At 39.0% G+C, this 18362-nt stretch overlaps 1 protein-coding gene across 1 annotated transcript; it reads right to left on the bottom strand.

Annotated features, from left to right (window-relative positions):
- Positions 1-3196: 3196 nt before the first annotated feature.
- On the bottom strand, positions 3197-15781 carry LOC103695971 (NADH dehydrogenase [ubiquinone] iron-sulfur protein 1, mitochondrial). Its single transcript, XM_008777435.6, has 5 exons — positions 15239-15781; positions 14910-15156; positions 10722-11016; positions 6964-7338; positions 3197-4432 (listed from the first exon to the last, which is right to left on the bottom strand). Exons 1-5 carry the CDS (start codon positions 15666-15668, stop codon positions 3533-3535), a joined length of 2247 nt encoding a protein of 748 aa, XP_008775657.3. The 5' UTR covers positions 15669-15781; the 3' UTR covers positions 3197-3532.
- Positions 15782-18362: the final 2581 nt, after the last annotated feature.

The following is an 18362-nucleotide window of genomic DNA, read 5'->3' as shown; positions in this document are numbered from 1 at the left end:
TTGGAATGTCTATCTCAATGGGTTACTTCCCACCGGCATTAGTTTATAGAGAGAGAACAATAATTGAAAGACACCAAAATGAACAAAAAAGTTGGAGAGCCTCTCATGTGGTTATGTACATGCCTATGGAGGGAGTATTTCCATTTCAATGGTGAGATAAAAGTTTTGCATGACCATAGAAAGCCAAACCACATATTCTTCCAAGCATGACATGTGCCTTAAGAAATATCTTTATTTCTCCTAGATCAAATGATTAAAGAAGCCTAAATGAGTCAAAAGAGCGTTGCCTAGTTAATGGTTAATGTAACATTGTTAGGGTGTCCCTGACAAATAAAAAGATACGGTAGCGGCGATCTGATAGGATTATATACATACTAAGTTAGGTTTCCTTTTGTCATCCAAAGATTAGTAGTGCATCAAGAACATGAAAGAGATGGCTAATCAACAAATGGTGATGCACTCTTACGACTATTCTTCATCATAAATGGTGACTCATACAAATGGTTAATATTTTGGGTCCACTGTGCTGCATAATAAGCCAAGCCATTTTCAGTCCTCAAACTATGAAAATAGTAGGAATATTATTTTGATGATGATGATATCCATCACTATTATAAAAATTTAAGTAGATAGGGTTGAGAGTCATTGATTGCGGTTCTACTGGCTACAACAACATGGCTTCTTTGCCTTTGCTGCTATTCCCATCAAATAATAATTAGCACCACAGACTTAAAAGGAACCTCTGGAAACAATATTCTTATCTAAATCCCCTTCATATTAGAATGCCCTTGCTCTCTTCCTCCATCCTCGCAGAAGGGTGGTCTTTAAAGCAAGCATCATGCTGCTGTCCCTTGGTTCACTGTTGCTCTTTCCACACCGTCAACCATCACCTACCACTTGACAACTTGCCATCTCAAGTGGTAGCTTTCCAAATTTTGCATAAGCTTGACAAGAAGGTCAATTTATTCCAAACTTTTGATATATCAAAAACTGGGCAACTACAAAGCCCGGAAATAACTTGTCTTCAACCCAAACTTGTACCTACTAATTGCTTATCTAAATCCATCTGAATCACACAAAACCAAGTATACCTGCAAGATCAAAGTAAATGTTGCAATTATAATCAGCAATCTTTTGGGGATGCCTTCTTGGTCTAGGTATAAGAAGTGAAGTGGAACACACATAAACTAGTCTTATCCCGTCAATTGAGGATCAGATATTTGGGTTATTTTTTTGTTTTCTATAGCAGGCCTAGTTTTTTTTTTTTTTATACTAAAATAGATGATTCATACAGATCTGATACAGATATATCCAAGAAAGTCAAAATACAGTATATCTCGGAGCGCACTAGGTAGTTCACTCTTTTCTACCTAAATGGTGTCCCCACATAGCAAGCCTAGTCTTTCTAAAATGGAAGTGGCCTAGTCTTTCTAAAATAGAAGTGCAACGTATTTTACACATTCTTTTGTCAACTATAGTGGCTAACTCCAATTCGTTACTAAGTTGAATTATAACAAGACAATTGCTTGGAAACTGTGGTGGACATCAAAAATATTCTTGAGGAAGCCTCCTTGCTTTGCCACAAAAATATAGATAAATCTTATCTTCAGAACTGTACATGGCGAATCATGCATGCCATCTGACCAATATGCTCACCTACTCAGTGGTCTATTCAAAGACATGACCCCCAAAAACTTTACACAAGGAAGAAACAAAGGAAGGAATTAACAAACTGGCTAAGAAAGGGAGCTACCATCAATCCATTCATTGCACAAACAAGAGGCTAGCAATTGGTTTGGGACTCTTCTACAATGACACCCATTTTTTTTTTCAATTAAGAAGTCAGAAAGAATTTGTCCATTTCGCATTTATCTTAGCCATCAGCCCCTCTTAGAGTCCCTTGTCAGAGCTGATGGACATGGTTTGGCATGGAGGACGGCCACCTCAGACTTTCACTACTTCGGCCTCGTCGCACATTTATTCGCTCCAAAAGTTAGCTATTGGAGGAGGAGACCTGAGGATCATAGTGGAACCCCCTTAATAAAGCCAGAAAAAAGAGTGAGAGACCAACCCAAGTTAACCTAAAAGTCTATGCCTACCTGCACTTGAATTCAAAATCTTACCCGCCTAATCTTTGAATCGTTTGTTGGTTGAGTAACAGGTGCGTAGTTTTACTTTGGCAACAGGACTCTCTCGATATGCTACAGTGTTGGTGGAGTGATGATGAACAGGATGGATTGCACCAAGAGCAATGCTGAACAAATTGATTGCTTGCCTCGTTTGAATAAGATCTTTTTCCTTTTTTCTTTTTCTCTTTTTTTTGTATTGAGAAGATTGGAGCCATGCTAGGTTAGTATCAAACATTGGTAAGTGGAGTAAGCCACAAGATTGTCTTTAGTAGAAATGGTAAAAGGAGACAAATAGAGTGTCAAGAGAAAAGTGGAACTTGAGTTGTCCATTGTAGAGTATATTTAATGAAAGCGAAAAATCTAACATCTAAGGTATCTGAAGAAGCCAAATACCAAGTGAAGGGATGTAGAGAGAAAGGGAGATGCTAACAAATAAGCTGACAGGCCATGAGTTATTCATGTTAGCAGTTTTAGTGTTAACAAAAAGAATTTTGCTAGCTAGGATAGCGTATGCGAAGTGCTCAAGTGATCTCCTTCCAATATTCTGTGAGAAAGCGGAAGATCGAAAGAGATTGAAACCTCGACGGAGCATCTTCTCAAGGATATAGAAGCCAAAGACAATTACTATTGCTACGCTAATATGTTAATTAGAACCAAAGCATGAGTTTGCTTTTTATTGACTCTGCCACATTCCCCTCGCATGTTTTTTTGTTTTTTTACGTCCTCATACAAAGAAGGGGGAAAACCCAAACATAGCAGAGTCTGACTAGATTTGTCGAGGCAGCCCAAGATAAACGGGCCAAGGCATCACACTTTTCAGACCCATCTTCCAAGAATAGCGGTCTCTATAGCTCATCCAAGGTTGCGAGATTAAGAGCCAAGCCAGCACTCGGTTCTGGCTTCAGCTCCTAAATTTCGACAGCCCTCAGGTCATGGCTCCAGGCAGGCAAGCAGAGCAAGACCTCAGATGAGTGAGGACAGTGTCGAACGCAGGCTAAATGCTAAATTCCATAATATATGTAATTGAGTTCAACAACATCAGGTCCTTTGCTCAAAATCTGCAATTCTTTACAAAGAAATAGATTCATAGATATAAGAGCTATAGTTCTTCCATGTTTACGAAAGATAAGCCAACAAAGAAAATAACACAATAAATCACAGGTTCTGACTGCTGAGGATCATGCCTCAAAAATAGCCTTTTGCTTATTAAGTGGCTCCGCCTTTCTTACATTGCAAAACAAGCAAAAAAACAAAAAAAATAGTTTAGTTTGGCTGCTTTTATAAGCACCAATGGGTAAGGCAGCTGGAAGTGCGGGTTTATAAGAATTCACTAACATAAATTGAAGTAGCATCTGATGTCTGGAAACATAAGCGCAGCTCTAGTGGCAGTGACTCCAAAAACATCACTTCTTCAACAGCATTGAACTGCACTGTGCCATAATCTTTGAAGCTCGAGTTATTGAATCCGTCATGTAGAAGTTCTCCACAGCAGTACCAAATGGAGCTAAGCTCAACAGTTGGTGGAACTCTGGCTTCAGTGCTGCAGAAACTGTTGGTTGCTCCTTCTCATCCACATGCAGTAGATTGGGGGCCACCATCCTTATGCGGGCCCTTACAGCATCGAGGGTATCATAAGGCAGCCGGACCCCAGCCACCTCCGAAAGTGCTCGAATGATCTTCCAATCATCCCTTGCATCACCAACCGTGGGGACTGCTGGGACCGTCAACTGCGAGCAACCTTCGGTGTTCTCATATGTGGCTTCCTTCTCACTGAATGCCACAGAAGGGAAAATGACATTGGCTCGATAAACACTTTTGTCACCATGGTGCCCCTGATAAACAACAAATGCATCATCTGGAAGCTTTTCTAAGCTCACATCATCAGCTCCCATAAGATAGAGGAACTTTGCAGACTGTATGCTGCTGGTGGGATTGGATAGAAGGCCAAGGTCAAGAGCAGCGGCTTGAGCAGCATTGAGGAGTAGGACACTGAGGCCATTCCTGTCAGGTCTCGTGACTTTACCAAGCTTTGCTATGGTCTCAACAGCAGAAAAAATGGCATCTTTGTCCTTCCGCCCAAACAATCCAGCCCCAACAATAATGGCAGGGTTCTTTGCAGACAGGAGAGTCGAGCAGAAAGGATGACGGCCCTCAGCAATCTCAAGAAGGGTTTGGGGGCCTGTACCCAGATGCTGGTGGTCGTAATTGAAATCTGACTGGGGACCGATGTATGCCACCTTTGCTTGAGTCGCTCGAACTGTCTTCTGTATTCTAGCATTTACCATGGGAGCTTCTACTCTTGGCTGCCATTTAAACAAAAAAAAAAAAGTTAGTCAATTTTTCTCATGAAAAATATTACATTTCACTGATTATGAGTTACAGAATAGGGTAATAATCACAACACAATATGAAAACTATAGACATCATAGTAGAGAGTTCAGTGGGAAAGAACAATAGAAAGAAAAATAGAAACAAAAGAAATTAGAAACAGCATAAAATAGACATTCCAGCATGATTAATCATGCGTGGCATACAATTCTAAGTCAATGCTAAGAGGCTATTATGGGCTTGGATGGTATTTTCAAGTGATTGCTTTAAAGGTCCTAGATTACTTGATTGGTAGTATATAAAAATAGCCACTGACAGAAAAGGTAATATAGAAAGATAATGAAAAATAGATTTCACGAACAACAGCAATGTATAAAAAGCAGCTATGGATCAGATATATGAATTAGACATCTGTATAAAAAAGGGCATAGATATAAATAGACTGGGAGAAGCAAATATATTTGGGTCCGACTAATACAAAGTGGACATATTTGGTAGACGGTTGGCTGATGCGTCTAGCACACCTTTCTTGCAAACCTATGCCTCCCAATTCAAGAGCAAAAGGATAAAATGCAAATCTAAATGTTCTGACATGGAATTCTGTTTGCAGGACGTGGCCTTGATCCACAAATATAACACTTTTTTAACCCTTCAAATTTCTTTCATGCATGTAGTATATAGCATGATTGCACTTAATTCTTCCATGAATCATGGTGTTAACTCTTTATGGATCATGAAGTTGTTATTATGAGAATAACAATATAGAATTCTAGTGATTCTTCCTTTCAATTTTTCCATAAAAACCCAAGGTTGAAACTGATTGTAAATGAAAGGACAAATAGATAGTAGCCCAGATAAGTAGTCCAAGGTTTCGATCAAATTTAGTTTCAGAGTCTTATTTGTTGATCAGAAATCGAACCTAAGCAATCACAATTTTACCTATCAGGATCTGTTTTTATTCTCAGGGAGATCCAACTATGTTAAACGGATCATTGCTAGGGGGGTATAGTCCTCCATTCCTGCATAATTCATGTTAGCTGTCCATCTACTGGCTCATTATTCAGGGCATATTTGTTTCTTTAAGTTGAACAAAGTTTCAGGATCTATGATGTTCGTGCATAAAATGTGGTGAGAAATATGTTAGGTGGTGCTTCCAGAATATCTATTGTGTGGCAACTAACTAATCAAGGTTTATGCTGCAACATGAAAACTTGTTTTTATCACTTTATCTGTGAGCTGGTTTTCCTAAGTATTCTTTTGTTGTGACACAAAATTTGCTTTACTTGCAGAATAAGCAATGATTTACTGATGTATTTACACCACAACATAAGCAACAGGACTTCTCAGCAGGGTGGCCTAGTGCACAAGGCTCCCGCCATTGCGGGACCTGGGGAGGATCAGATGCATACAGCCTTACTCCCACACGTGCGGAGAGGCTGTTTTCATATTTCGAACCTCACACCTGGGTCGCAATTGAGCCAACCTTACCACTGCACCAATGCTCACTCTCGTAAGTAGCAAGTCTTCTCAATATGATAAATACAACAAAATATGGTGCTAAATTTTTGATTTTTCAGCAGTATATTTCTAAAAAAACAATTGTGTGGTGATACCATTGTTAAAATCAGTAATTTTAACAATACATGCTTGTGTGAAGATATGGCATACGGCTATATCTTTAGCTCTACACAACTAAGCACAAAAATTGATTGTAAAATCAGATAGAACTGGCAGAAGGGACAGATTAAACACCACATGGTCCAGTCTTCCTATATATTTTTTACCTGGGTCATAGCAACAATGATTCAATTCTTAATAGTCAATATACTGCTACTAAAAATATCAATTATCAACCTGTTAGAGACTGCGTTTTCATTTTGTAGATCTCTTTGACAGTTAAAAGTTCACATAGCAGTGAGCTGCTTCCAATTAAGTTGTAATTTTCTATTAGCACATTTTTTTTAAATGAGCATGCTACACAGAAAAAACATGTTGAAACCAAAAAGTAAATCTCTGAATTTTTTCCGCATATGGTCCAGAGATTTAGTATCATCTAAATTGGCTTTGATTAAAGTAGGATAAGCATAAATACATCTTGAAATGTCAGGATCTCTCTTTCTACATATAAGCTACATTAATTATTACATTTTTTAAAGTTATTAACATAAGGGGCTACAATTGTCATCTCATATGCTCCTAGAAAGCAGAACAGTTGAAAAGGACACAAATGCATCCGCTAAACAATTATAAATTCAGTATATTCTATTGACTTCTTTTCTCTTTTTTCTGCAGAGAAAAAGAACTCTATAATGTGGATCGAGGCCCCATTTCATTTTCCGCAGAGGACTTCTAATATATGGTCCAGGGTCCATTTAGCTAAAACACATCTTGAAAATTTATTGTTTCATGAAAAGAAAAAAGTATGGTAGACTATAATGGCAACCAGTAAACAATATGAAGAAAGGTGCAACGCACGCGCGCAGAGCTTTAGTCAAATGTACAATACCTGAGAACCAACCAAAAGGAAACAATCTGCCTTTTCAAGACCAGCAATATTTGTGTTCAGAAGATAACCAGGGCGCAGGTCTGCTTGAGGACTTAAGCCATTCCCTTCGCATAATATATTATCTGAGCCCATTTTGTTCAAGAAATCTTTCAGTGCCATCATTGATTCAGCATCAGAAAGCTGACCAGCAATCCCAACAATTTCCTCAGGTTTAACTTGATGTGCAACCTCAGCAAACACAGCAAGGGCATCATGCCAAGTAACTGACTTAAATCGTCCATCAGGACCACGAATCATAGGGTCATTTAATCTTTGCCTCTTCAGGCCATCATAACAAAATCGTGTTTTGTCAGATATCCATTCCTCATTAATATCCTGCAAAACCAATATGGTTCACTGATAAAACAACCTTGGTAGATATTTTTTTCCAAATGAAGTATAACGTAGAAACCTGTTAATAATAACATTATGATTGCCTAGTTTAAGAGTTCCAGCATTTGGGATGAAGTGTACTACCTACACTAGGTAAATTATAAGCTTTGAGAACAGGAAGTCATAACAATTTCACATTCAACACATAGGAAGGTGGAAGAGGGGAAGGGGGGTTGCTACCCTGATTTGCGAATGTCTTTTAAATAACTAATGGCAGAGTTTCCTCAAAAAAACTTATCTCAAAAACAAATAAAATAAACTGTTTCCGAATCAAAACCTCATTTAAGAGAACAGTGTCCTGTATATATATAAAGTTGCAGGGTTCGCCGAACTAGTACCAAAGGGCATACTGGCCAGCGATCGGTTCGACACGGTATGAATTCGTACTGTGCTGTTATAAGGCATACCAAGATAGGGAGAGTCGGGGAGGGAGAGAATTCAGAAATGACAAAACAAATTTGGATCCCCTCTCCTGTTTCCTTTTGAAACAGGGGCGACCTAGGCCAACGAGATGAGGGCTTTCAAGCCCTCTCTCTTCCTCCCATCCTCTCTCTCTCCCCCCTTCCCTCTCTCTTTTTCTCTCTCTCCTCTTTCTCCCCCTCTGTTTCTGATGGACTGAACAACGTTAGTAACCGATGCGTCCGGTTCAGTACACCCTGAACCAGCCGGTTCCGCATGGTTCAACAAACTTTGGCATAAAGTTTTAACAACACACAAATGCCAAACTGCATATGATGACCAGATGGCGGCGTCATGCCAATGCCAACTTCCTGCAAGACCCTTCCATACTCATCTGGCGCTTGAGGAATATTCTATTGTGCTTGCACACTGTGAAGGCACATACAATATTTTTGCCATGTTAATGCAGAACCAAAAGGCAGCTTTTACATGAGGCAAGCAGTATTCTCAACTAGCAATCAAAATCTGAAACATAGTAAGCTTGTGTTAAGTTGCAAAAATGAAGAAAGACATATCTATTTTGAGTTTGTTAGTGAGCCAAGCTTCTCCTTGGACTGAAAGAACTAAAGGTATTGAACAAAAAGTATTTGACTTAAAAAGTCAGTTGGTCTAACTACCAAAAAGGCTACTTCCTGAGTTCTCTCTCGGGATTATTTTATGTAGTCCATCAACTATAGGGACAACAAAGAATCAAGTTAGCTTGGCTTATTGTGAGCTCAGACTGGAACTCAGATGTTGGGCTCATAACCTGAAAACAAGCTTAAATCAGGCTTGGTTAAAAATAGCCTGAATCAAGCTTATAGGCTAGGCTAAATATAGGCTCACATCAATTTGTATTTATCTAGATATGACAGATGCATACCCAGTGAATTGAAAACCTAGTATTTATTTTGTAACAACCTAGACTTTTCATATGCCTAGAAACTAATATAAAATTGATTATATCCAATGGCATCACATTATGGAGGAGACTGATGTCTCAAGCTGGCTCTAGGCTAATGTTTCAAGAACCCTCTTCACCTAAAAAGTCCCCAACTTTAAGAAAATTTAGAGGGCTGCTCGCAGATTGCATAAGCAATCTCTTCCAATAATGCAAGTCTCTGCCTGCCAATTGGTTTTCTAGGTTTTAAGACAAGCCTGCTCTTAGTAACTAGAGACTTCAACTTAGGATATCACACCCACTCAGGAAGCTCATCTCCAGACCTGTTTCCTAAGTGTTTACGCATTCTAATTATTTTTTTAAGAGATCTACTTCCCTATACCCACACCTAATCCATTACCACACTGTTCCAACTTCTGGTAACTAAAGGCCACTTGTGTCCAAAGTTGCCTTGGCCAAGAAATTGGAACCATTCTTACAGGATTGCTATCAAGTTGACCAGTAGTCTTGGTAAACCTTTTATCGATCCTTCTCAGCTAAAAGGAACGTTCTACAGGTGACCCTAAATTGGTGGTGGAAGGCCTGGGAAATGACAATACCGGCTCATTGGCTTCAGAACATATTTCATCCAGAATTGGGACCAAGTACGCTAAATCTTAGATGTACATTGCTGCACCCAGCCAAAAGCCAATATAATCCAAACCAAGTTGAACTTGAATCAAGGAAAATCTTCAAGAGTTGATGCAAGAAAATCACAACTCTTAGGATTTCAACTAAAACTCTAGTTGGGCAAAACTTTGCTCAGCTCAACTTGTTGACACTGCTAACTTAATGCTTCATAGTTCTTTAAGTTATCAATCTAAATGTATGTAGATATACACTAATCAGGCCATGGCTAGCTTGACACAGTCTCTAACAGTCAAATGGATCTGCTATAAAACTCAAGCCCCAGAACTAGCCAAAGATGTTATTGGGATAAATCTTGTCTGGCAGTGAACTGATATTGCAATCAAAGTGAGCCACATCTTTTATCGGACTCCCTGAATAGAGATATTTTTAAAACAGCTTGAAGATGGTGCATTGTGGTGATGTCACTCAGGAGTTCTATGGCTGTTGCGTCAACAAGACTCAGTGCTGGATTATGGAAACTAGTTCAGGAGGCTACAGCCAGTAGCTGGTGGCAGGATAAGGATAATGCTAACAACATCAGTAGTGCATAAATATGTGGAATCAGCCACAAAAAGCTGTAAAAATTGTTTAGTGGGGAACAATGATTTTCAGCTAACAACATGATGTCATGAACCCAAAGAGATGTCGAGATGTCACATCGCAACAATAATGAATCACATGCATGGAAGCTAAACTAAGACATACACTCTTTCAGAGGCCAAAGCCCTGAATACATTATGCTTTCATACTACACAACAATAAGCATGTGCCAAAATACAATGCAACCATAAATTTCATGGCAGCAGCTGCAACAACACAAATATAAGAGAACATAGATGTAAAGAAATGCAATTGAAAGCATAAAACTTAGATTTTTATTATCTTATAAGTTCAACCCTCAAAGGGAAATGCTGAATGTTCTAGTAAATAAACCATATATTCATCTTAAAAAAACATGCATGCATATTTAAATCCCAAGAACCAGATATTCATTTTGGTAAAAATTAGATTTTTATTGGATGGCTTTCTGATTATTTAAGGAACTCATGGGGACCTAAATTTATCTTTTTTGAAAGTATTTCAGCTAATTAATACTTATTCTATTAGAAAGTTTCTAGAAATATGTGCAGTCATCGAAAAGGCTTGCACTGCAACCATTTCCCTGGATACCAGCAAAATTCTACAACTTGAAAATTGCACCACTGGAAAGAGAAGCATTGGATCATGTAAATAATTATACAAAAAAGTGACTAACTAATATCTCAATTCCTGACAAGAAAACATATATTGCATTAGAATGATGGCAAAGGAAAAAAACCTCATTCAGACGTGGAACGATGCGCATGACTTCAGGACCTCTACTATCAATTCTTATGTTTGACCCAACTGCATCTGTGACATCAATACTCTCTGTACCCTTTAACTCCCAGTTTCTAGCTTTGAAAGCAAAGGGTTTAGAAGTGAGAGCTCCCACTGGACATATATCTATCACATTTCCAGAGAGTTCACTTGTCATAAGTTTCTCTACATATGTCCCAATTTCCTCTCCACTACCACGACCTAGCATGCCAAGGTCCTGAACACCAGCTATCTCAGTAGCAAATCTCACACACCTGCCATAGGTAACGAAACTTTTGTTAATATTTCTTTATATCAAAAAAAAAACTCACTATCACATCCGAGTCTCAAAATGGAAGTAGTGACAAAAAGCAAACCCTTCACAAGTAATGTATCTTGGTGTTTAAAATAGTAAAATGTCCTTGACAAATCAAAATAAATAAAAAATCAGCCCAGGGTACACTTTATGACTAAACATATTTCGGTCAGAAAGATATACATTGTGGAAGAAAGAAAAAAAATTGAAAAGCACAGAGAAAATAACTGTGCATCCATCAGACACTTCGATAAAATTTACTAAAAGAAAAGAACCGCCTTACTTCTCATGCATGAAACAATAAATTGTTGAAATACAATCATAAAAACTAACTACATGGATATTTAGTGCAGCTAAATCTTCAAAAGCCACACTGACTAGCACATGGAAAAAAAAATCGAGGATTGGTAATCAGGAGTTGTAGAACTTCCTTGAAGGAAATATCAGATGAGGTAGACACAGCTAATAACCATTAGCAAATATCCTCTCCTTGATACATCCAATGTTGAAGGAAATCAAGCACCTTTTTAAAGCTTGCCTCTTGGAAATGTATGAATTGCGGACTGCACTAAGACTGTTAACAACAGTAAACATAATAGTTATTTATTTTTCATTTCAAAATTTCGGAGGTGGTAAGAAAAATATCTACTAGCAGCATGTGAAGCAGATCACAAACCTGATCAAAATAACTTCCCATGAGTACCATATTTGTATAATATGTACCATACCACAAGGTTTTGGCATGACATAGCAAATGCGTCAAAGCTGGTCCGTATTGATGCGCATCAGGCATGATCAAAAAAGTATTTAAATATAAGGATGTTTGGCTTCGTTTTTATTTCTTGTTTTCTACTTTCAAAAGTAAAATTATGGAAACTAGGACAAAAACACGTTTGGTTTTGCTATTTTTTATTTTTTTAAAAAATTATTTTATATTTATAAAAATGAAAGTAAGAAATCCTTGCTTTCAAAATTCTCAAAGACAAGAAACTCATTTTTATATCACCACCCCACCACCACCGTCATCGCCATTACTGCCACCAACACTACTACTGCCATTGTCATCCTCCCAACTGTTGTTGCTGCCATCACTACACCATCGCTATCGTCGTTGCTGCCACTGCCACACCATTGCCACCGTCATGTCGCCACCATCACACTACCGCTGCCATTGTTGCCACCGCCATATTGCTAGCATCGCCGCTGCCATATCACCAACACCGTCATCGCTATCTCCTCTGCACCATGGCCACCATCATCGTCGCCTCTGCCACATCATTGATGCCCCCACCATCACGAGCACCAACACCACCAATGTCATTTCTACCACACCACCACTGCCATCATCGCCATTTCCACCTTTACTGCCTCCACCACTGCTACCATTGTCACTGCCTTTATCGCCATGGTTGTTTTTAAAGATAATTAACTATATCAAACATAATTATATTTTAACATCAGAAAAAACAGAAACAATTTTTTTTTCTAATTTTGAAAATACAAAAAATGGAAGTGATGCCAAATGACACCATAGAGTATCACTATTTCAATTCTCATCAGTGTCCAAAACCCAATAACCTAGACCAAACTACTTTTAGATGCAAATTATGGGTTAGCATTTCAACCATGGTTCAATAGCAGTTCAACCAAAACCAATACCCTATACTATTAAAATATCTTCAACCTTACCTCTACCCATTTACCAATATGTCCATCGACCCATTTACCAATATGTCCATCCACCTTTCCCTTCTCATCTCTAATTTCCCATTCTCCTACCCCGTCTTCATCCACCCTCAGTTCCGACCAACATGATCATATTCCGGCTACCCAAACTCTATCTCGACGTCAACTTCGACCTAAACCCAGCACCTTAACCATTCTCAGAGTCCTGCACCTAGACCTCTGCCCAGCATGTACAACCTCCAATCTCACCCCTCAACAACCATCCAACCCCCTCTTCTTGAACCTGCTCAAGCAGTGCAACCGATCAATAACAAGGCAACGGTGGAGGCACCGCATCTCCATTGTGCTATAATTGAGGAGCCCCAATCTACCAATCAAACCTTTCTGGCCCTGATTTTCAGCCAAAAAAAGAGAAAGGATCAATAGATTAGGTTTTCCCATCTTCCTTTCCCTCCCTATAAATTCCTTTAACCTCTTCTACTTGTGTTATAGTTGCTTTTCTTCATTTTATATGACATAAGCTAGCTTTTGTTAGTTTGTTGCTCGGATTTCTATCAAATGTGTAAAGCACATGCCAATAGTATACTGTTTCAATAAATTGTATGTCTTTGATATAACCTAGGATGCTAAATCTTCTAAGATAGGTTGAGAATCATGTTTAAGCGTTCAGAACATGTCCAAATGCAAGAAAGCAATCAAATGAATAGGCTATACCTTATGTAGGACACGGTTTATCTAGCATGTTTTAGGCTTGGTTCTGCATCTTTCAGCAATGGCATGTAATGCATAATCATATTTCAAAGACCAAATATTTTAAATAAATTGAGCAAATCATGAAACATAGTGGCATTGGGCCCATAAACAAATAAAAGTACCAAAACTCACCTTACAAATATCAAGCAAGCACCAGTAAATAGAAGAGCAACCTAATAATCCCATGCTTATTTTGCATCGTATCATATCTAAAGATTAAGGGTTCTAATTATACAAACTAGTGCAGCTCACCTAAGCATGCTTATTTTAACCCTGGGCTAAGCTCAGAGTTTGAGTTTGTGTGCTCAACTTGAGCCTTGAAACATGCTGAATGTTCAAGGTCAAGTACCAAGCATCAGTCATAACTCATATAAATTAGTTACATATATAGGTATAAATTACCAAAACAAATTCAACTTATAGATTTTAAAATTGTTTCCATGACTTTAAGAAAAACAGTGTTTTGAGGCTTTGGACTAACATCAATCTAGTGTTGACGGAAACCATGCATTGAGCGTGATAAGACCATAATAAGCTGTGGGAAAGGTTAGGTCAGCTCAATTCAAAGGCATCCCTAAATCCTGATGGTAACAAAAGAAGGTTATACATAAGATGCCAAAACTCATATACCAGACCAAAAGCACAAACCAATGAAAATGTTGTACGTATTAGATGACTATTGCAAAATTACATCAAGTTTAACAAGGGCTTTTTCCACTACTGCCTTTTTCCAATAATAATCTTTCATTCAAATGTAATTGTTCATAAGCAGCAGGTGGCTTTATACACTCCGAATAAGACCAAGTACTAATTGGTATGCTAGACTAATATGATTGTTATGATAAATATGTAAAAAAGGTAGTCGTTGCTGCATGTGAGTGAAGCGAAGCCTGCTGGTAGACAGTGTTCAACTGCATGTGATTAGGAATATATTTCAAATTGTCTAAAGATGGCAAAAGACAAAAGGCCATATTTAGATGATTCAATGTCTCATGATGACCTAGCCTTGTTATATGATTGCTCAACTTAATCTGAGGTCCCTCCAACATCATGTCTTCCTTAAAAGGGTCAAGATGTGCACCCTGGAGTGACATTTCACATGTTGAGGGAGGTCATACTCCATTCATCCCAGTAACTTAATCATATAATTTTCACTTTCTTACATTCAGTTTCTTGGATATTTTTTATCGCATGTCGTAGGCAACGTATACCATTTCCAATTCAAAACTGAGGAGAAAAACATCAAAAGCTGCCACCAAAAGGATAACCTTAAACTAGTAACACCTGTGAAAATTAGACTTTTGATAATCCATAAATCATTCCGGCCTCAATTATCAAGTCAGCAGTCTAAGTGTGCCAAAATTTACAAGTCAAGGTCAGACCATCTCAAGGAACAATGAGAAAATGTAATACCTTGTGCACTGGATGCATCGAGTCATCACCGTCTTTACCAAGGGGCCCAAGTTCTTATCAACAACCGACCTCTTCATCTCCGTGAACCGACCACGGTCGGATCCAAAGGCCATCGACTGGTCCTGAAGGTCGCACTCCCCTCCCTGATCACAGATCGGGCAATCCAGCGGATGGTTCGCCAGCAGGAACTCCATCACCCCTTCCCTCGCCTTCTTGGCCACCGGCGTGTTCGTCTTGATCTTCATCCCTGCCGTCCAAAACTATAAACGATTTCAACTCGAAAGAAAGATTTAGATCGAATGACCAAGAAAAATGAGATCTTTGTAGACCTGGAAGGGCCGGCATAGCACAGGAGGCGACGGGCTTGGGGGACTTCTCGACCTCGACGAGGCACATGCGGCAGTTGCCGGCGATCGCCAGACGGCTGTGGTAGCAGAAGCGGGGAATGTCGACCCCGGCGACCTCGCAGGCCTGGAGGACGGTCATGCCCTTGGGGACCTTGACCGGGTACCCATCCACGAAGACCTCGATGGCGTCGTCGAGGTTGGAAAAGTGGATCCGAGCACCGCCGACGGGTGTCCGCGGCGCCGGGGGCTCCTCCACCGCGGCGGCGGCGGAGGACTCGGGCTTCTGGAGATCGGGGGTGGAGGAGATCCATCGGATGGGGGTAGGGTTTGGGGGAGATGGAAACCTAGAGCGAGAGATGTGGGATTGGAGCAAGGGTTTGGAGCGCCGGAGAGCTCGGAGAACGAACCCCATCTCTCTCTTCTCCCACACACTGACTCTCACCGCGGCGAGGCGAAAGGACGGTGTGGAAGCGGAAGGACTCTAGGTCGGGTCCTCCGCCGGTGAGCTTACCCGCAGCATAAGTCGCTAGGGGCGAAGCATTGATTTCACTCATACGCGAGATACGATCTTTTTTTAGCTATTTTTTGAAATACAGTATAATAATACAATAAATTATAATAAATAAAAAGTTTTGTTGCGGGAAATTGGACCCGGGGGCGGCCGTCGGCTGAGGAGGAGGAACTCCAGCGCGAGAATGGCGGGTGGCGGTCCGTCGACGGGCGGCGTCCTCCGGGAGACCTGCAAAATGCCGGTGACCGAGGTTTCCGGCGCCGGCCCTCCGATGCTTAAGTCAGAGGGAGACTTAATTTTGGAGAAGGAAAGGGACTGTATGTAGAAATCCGAAGCCCTCCCTTAGGAGAAGAAACCCCTTTTTAGAGGGAGAAGCTCTCCTTTTATAGGGAGAGTGCCAGGGTTACCTGTGATGTGACTGAACGAATTAATAGGTTACCGTCACGATTCGACGTGGGCGTGGAAGTAATGAGTTGCTGTGGATGGCCCGTTCCCATCATGGGAGGAGATGGCGTGCAGCCAGAGCTTGCTTGTGGTGCGCAGTGCAGTACATTCTTGGGAATGGTGAGACGTTGACAATCGTAGCAGGGTATGGTCCCTGGTTGATATGTCATGGCGTGGCCGGCAAGTAAAGCATGGTGAGGTGAGGCTGCTGCAGGGCATGGCCGCAGCATGTGGACAACGAAGTCGGCCTTCTGAGCTCGGCTCGGCCTTCTGAGTTCGGCCTTCGGAGCTCGGCAGCCTCCTGTGCTCGGCTTGCATGAGCTCGACTCGGCCTTCTGATTTGGGTGCTTAATTTGTGGGTGGTCCATTTTTCCCCCTCAACAAGTTTTAATGATGAAAATTTTATTATATATTAAGTAATAAAATTTTAAATTATGGAGAAACTCTGATTGTTAGCACTAATAACCCATATCCATATAGAGAATGACAAATTTTGCATAAATTAAGTTTTTGTATAAAATTTTTTGTCATTAATATTAGTGTCATTAAAATCGATCCTTTTGTGGTATATATTTTTTATAACTATCTTTAAAATGCAATATGATATTAAAATAAATTATAATAAATAGAAAATTTTAATAGTTAAATTTTTATTATATATTAAGCAATAAAGTTTAAATCCACCACATTAATGCTAGCGTATTAGTATCCATTGCATTTTAAGTAATGCAGTTAAATAATAGCCACGATAATATTAACGTTGTTAATGCCATGCCTCTTACTATATATATATATATATATATATATATATATGTTAGATTAATACCAACATCTCCGTAAGGAATGAAGCTCTAGAAAAGTTGAGTATTGATTATATATATATATATACACACATATATATACATATATACATATGTGTGTATAAAATAAAAAGAGTGATAGTACATAAATAAACTATGTGGGGCTCAAACGGGTGTAATCAAGTCAGGCTTTTTCAAGTAAGCTTGGTTTGAAATTAATTTTGAGCTTCAGCTCATCAAGCTTGAGTTGTTTTTCATCGTTCCAATTTCAACTTTAAACAAAACAAAATATAAATTAATTAATTAAGTTAACGATTTTAAATTGAGTTGAAACTGATTCAGGCTTAATAAACTGTCAAGACTAATTAATTTTTAATTTCAAGCTTACCTCAAGCCTGTTTTATTCTAATTTAGACCTATAAATATATCCATGGTTTAACCTGAGCTTGTACTAAAAAAATATTTAATAATATAGATTCTATTAAAGGATACTCTCCAAAAGTGTTATTTAGCATTGCCATGTAAACATAGCTGATGTGGAAATAGAATTAAGTCGTTATTCTCATTTAGATCAAGTTCGATTAATTAAAAGGTTAAAATGTAAGTCCAAGTTTGATAATATTTCTACCATGCTTTGTGCTTGACCATGGGTATTTAAATTGTCATTAGCTACAGTATATGGTATGCAACAAGACTAATTTCTTTTATTAGTCATGCATGGTTGCATAGGAGATGGTTAAGGTTTTCCTATTCAACATGCCTTGCATACGATTCACTTAATGCTAGAGACAATAAAAGTTTTTCAGATTCGTATTGCATTCAAGCAAGATACAACAATACATTCCTTGACAAGTTAGAATTTTCATAGAATTTTGATTTTCGACTAAATACAATAAAATCCATACATACACAATATATTTGTATATATACATATACATATATAAATGTATATACACATACATATATATACGGGATCGCACACGCACATACACACACATATATATATATAAGAGGCCCTAAGAAGCTCTCCCTCAAGAGGAGTAAGATTTTTAATTGAATACTCCTTAACCTCTCTAATTATGATTAAAAAATTTCACTATGACAAAGCTTGGCATAAGATGTACAAACATTTCCTTGGTGTCTGCTTCTTCTTCCTTTTCTTTTGTTGAGAAGGCATAAACCTACACAATTCATTTAAGTCCTATTTAGACCATCTTAAATGCACTCTTAAGTTCTGAGTAGCCTTTTCAACCATCAAGTAGACAATCCTTTGCATATGAAATCTTTATTAAGCCATTTTTCCAGAGACAACCTCCATAGTTCAAAGTACAAACATCACAAAGCAGGATAT

This window comes from Phoenix dactylifera, chromosome 5 (genome assembly GCF_051530095.1).
Source record: "Phoenix dactylifera cultivar Ajwa chromosome 5, Ajwa_hap1_PhDact_Kaust_v1.1, whole genome shotgun sequence".
NCBI lineage: Eukaryota > Viridiplantae > Streptophyta > Magnoliopsida > Arecales > Arecaceae > Phoenix > Phoenix dactylifera.
This window is presented reverse-complemented; position numbering and strand designations above follow the sequence as displayed.

Coding starts and splice junctions, on each gene's coding strand:
- LOC103695971 (XM_008777435.6), bottom strand. CDS start 15,668: ATGGGGTTCGTTCTCCGAGCTCTCCGGCGCTCCAAACCCTTGCTCCAA. Junction 15,157..15,238: donor TGCTATGCCGGCCCTTCCAG/GTCTACAAAGAT, acceptor TTTGGACGGCAG/GGATGAAGATCAAGACGAAC. Junction 11,017..14,909: donor CGATGCATCCAGTGCACAAG/GTATTACATTTT, acceptor TACCTATGGCAG/GTGTGTGAGATTTGCTACTG.